This window comes from Conger conger, chromosome 16 (genome assembly GCF_963514075.1).
Source record: "Conger conger chromosome 16, fConCon1.1, whole genome shotgun sequence".
Taxonomy (NCBI): Eukaryota; Metazoa; Chordata; class Actinopteri; order Anguilliformes; family Congridae; genus Conger; species Conger conger.
Window position 1 is genome coordinate 40,570,434 of NC_083775.1, and position 1,789 is coordinate 40,572,222.

A 1,789-nucleotide genomic window follows, 5' to 3' on the forward strand; every position below is an offset into this window, starting at 1 on the left:
AACTGCAGCACCGACAACAACAGCAGCACTGACAACAACAGCAGCCCAGACTACAACAGCAGCCCAGACTACAACTGCAGCCCCGACTACAACTGCAGCTCCGACTACAACTGCAGCTCCGACTTCAACTGAAGCCCCCACAAGAACTGAAGCCCTAACTACAATAGAAGCCCTGACTACAACTAGAGCCCAAACAACAACTGCAGCCCCTATAACAACTGAAGCTCTGACTACAACTGTAGCCCCCACAACAACTGCAGCCCCGACTACAACTGCAGCTCAAACAATAACTGAAGCCCCGACTACAACTGCAGCCCCCACAACAACTGCAGCCCCGACTACAACTGCAGCTCAAACAACAACTGAAGCCCTGACTACAACTGTAGCCACAACAACACCTGCAGCCCTTCCAATAATTGCAGCTCCCTCTACAACTGCAGCACCGACAACAACAGCAGCCTCCACTACAACTGAAACCCCCACTACAACTGTTGCTCAAACAACAACTGAAGCCCTGACTACAACTGCAGCCCCCACAACAACTGCATCCCCCACAACAACTGTAGCCCCCAGAACAACTGAAGTCTTGACTACAACGTCAGCCACCACTACAACTGAAACCTTGACAACAACTGCAGCCCCCACAACAACTGAAGCCCTGACTACAACTGCAGCCCCCACAACAACTGAAGCCCTGACTACAACTGCAGCCCCCACAACAACTGAAGCCCCGACTACAACTGCAGTACCCACAACAACTGCAGCCCCCACAACAACTGTAGCCCCCAGAACAACTGAAGCCTTGACTACAACTGCAGCCTCCACAACAACTCAAGTCTTGACTACAACGTCAGACACCACTACAACTGAAGCCCTGACTACAACTGCAGCCCCCACAACAACTGAAGCCCTGAGTACAACTGCAGCCACCACAACAACTGAAGCTCTGACTACAACTGTAGCCCCCACAACAACTGAAGCCTTGGCTACAACTGTAGCCCCCACAACAACTGAAGCCCTGACTACAACTGCAGCCCCCACAACAACTGAAGCCCTGACTACAACTGCAGCCCCCACAACAACTGAAGCCCCGACTACAACTGCAGCCCCCACAACAACTGCAGCCCCGACTACAACTGCAGCTCAAACAACAACTGAAGCCCCGACTACAACTGCAGCCCCCACAACAACTGCAGCCCCGACTACAACTGCAGCTCAAACAACAACTGAAGCCCTGACTACAACTGTAGCCACAACAACACCTGCAGCCCTTCCAATAATTGCAGCTCCCTCTACAACTGCAGCACCGACAACAACAGCAGCCTCCACTACAACTGAAACCCCCACTACAACTGCAGCTCCCACAACAACTGAAGCCCCGCCTACAACTACTACAACTACAGCCTCGACTACAACAACTGTAGCCGCCACAACAACTGAAGCCCTAACTACAACTGAAGCCCTGACTACAAATAGAGCTCAAACAACAACTGCAGCCCCTATAACAACTGAAGCTCTGACTACAACTGTAGCCCCCACAACAACTGCAGCCCCGACTACAACTGCAGCTCAAACAACAACTGAAGCCCCGACTACAACTGCAGCCCCCACAACAACTGCAGCCCCGACTACAACTGCAGCTCAAACAACAACTGAAGCCCTGACTACAACTGTAGCCACAACAACACCTGCAGCCCTTCCAATAATTGCAGCTCCCTCTACAACTGCAGCCCCGACTACAACTGCAGCTCAAACAACAACTGAAGCCCCCACAACAACTGTAGCCCCC

At 52.4% G+C, this 1,789-nt stretch overlaps 1 protein-coding gene across 1 annotated transcript; it reads left to right on the forward strand.

Annotated features, from left to right (window-relative positions):
* Window positions 1-307: 307 nt before the first annotated feature.
* LOC133115440 (uncharacterized) lies at window positions 308-1,078 on the forward strand (the record flags this gene model as incomplete). The annotated part of the gene is made up of 1 exon (XM_061225355.1): window positions 308-1,078. A coding segment is annotated over one exon (771 nt), but the record flags the coding sequence as incomplete, so codon positions are not given.
* Window positions 1,079-1,789: the final 711 nt, after the last annotated feature.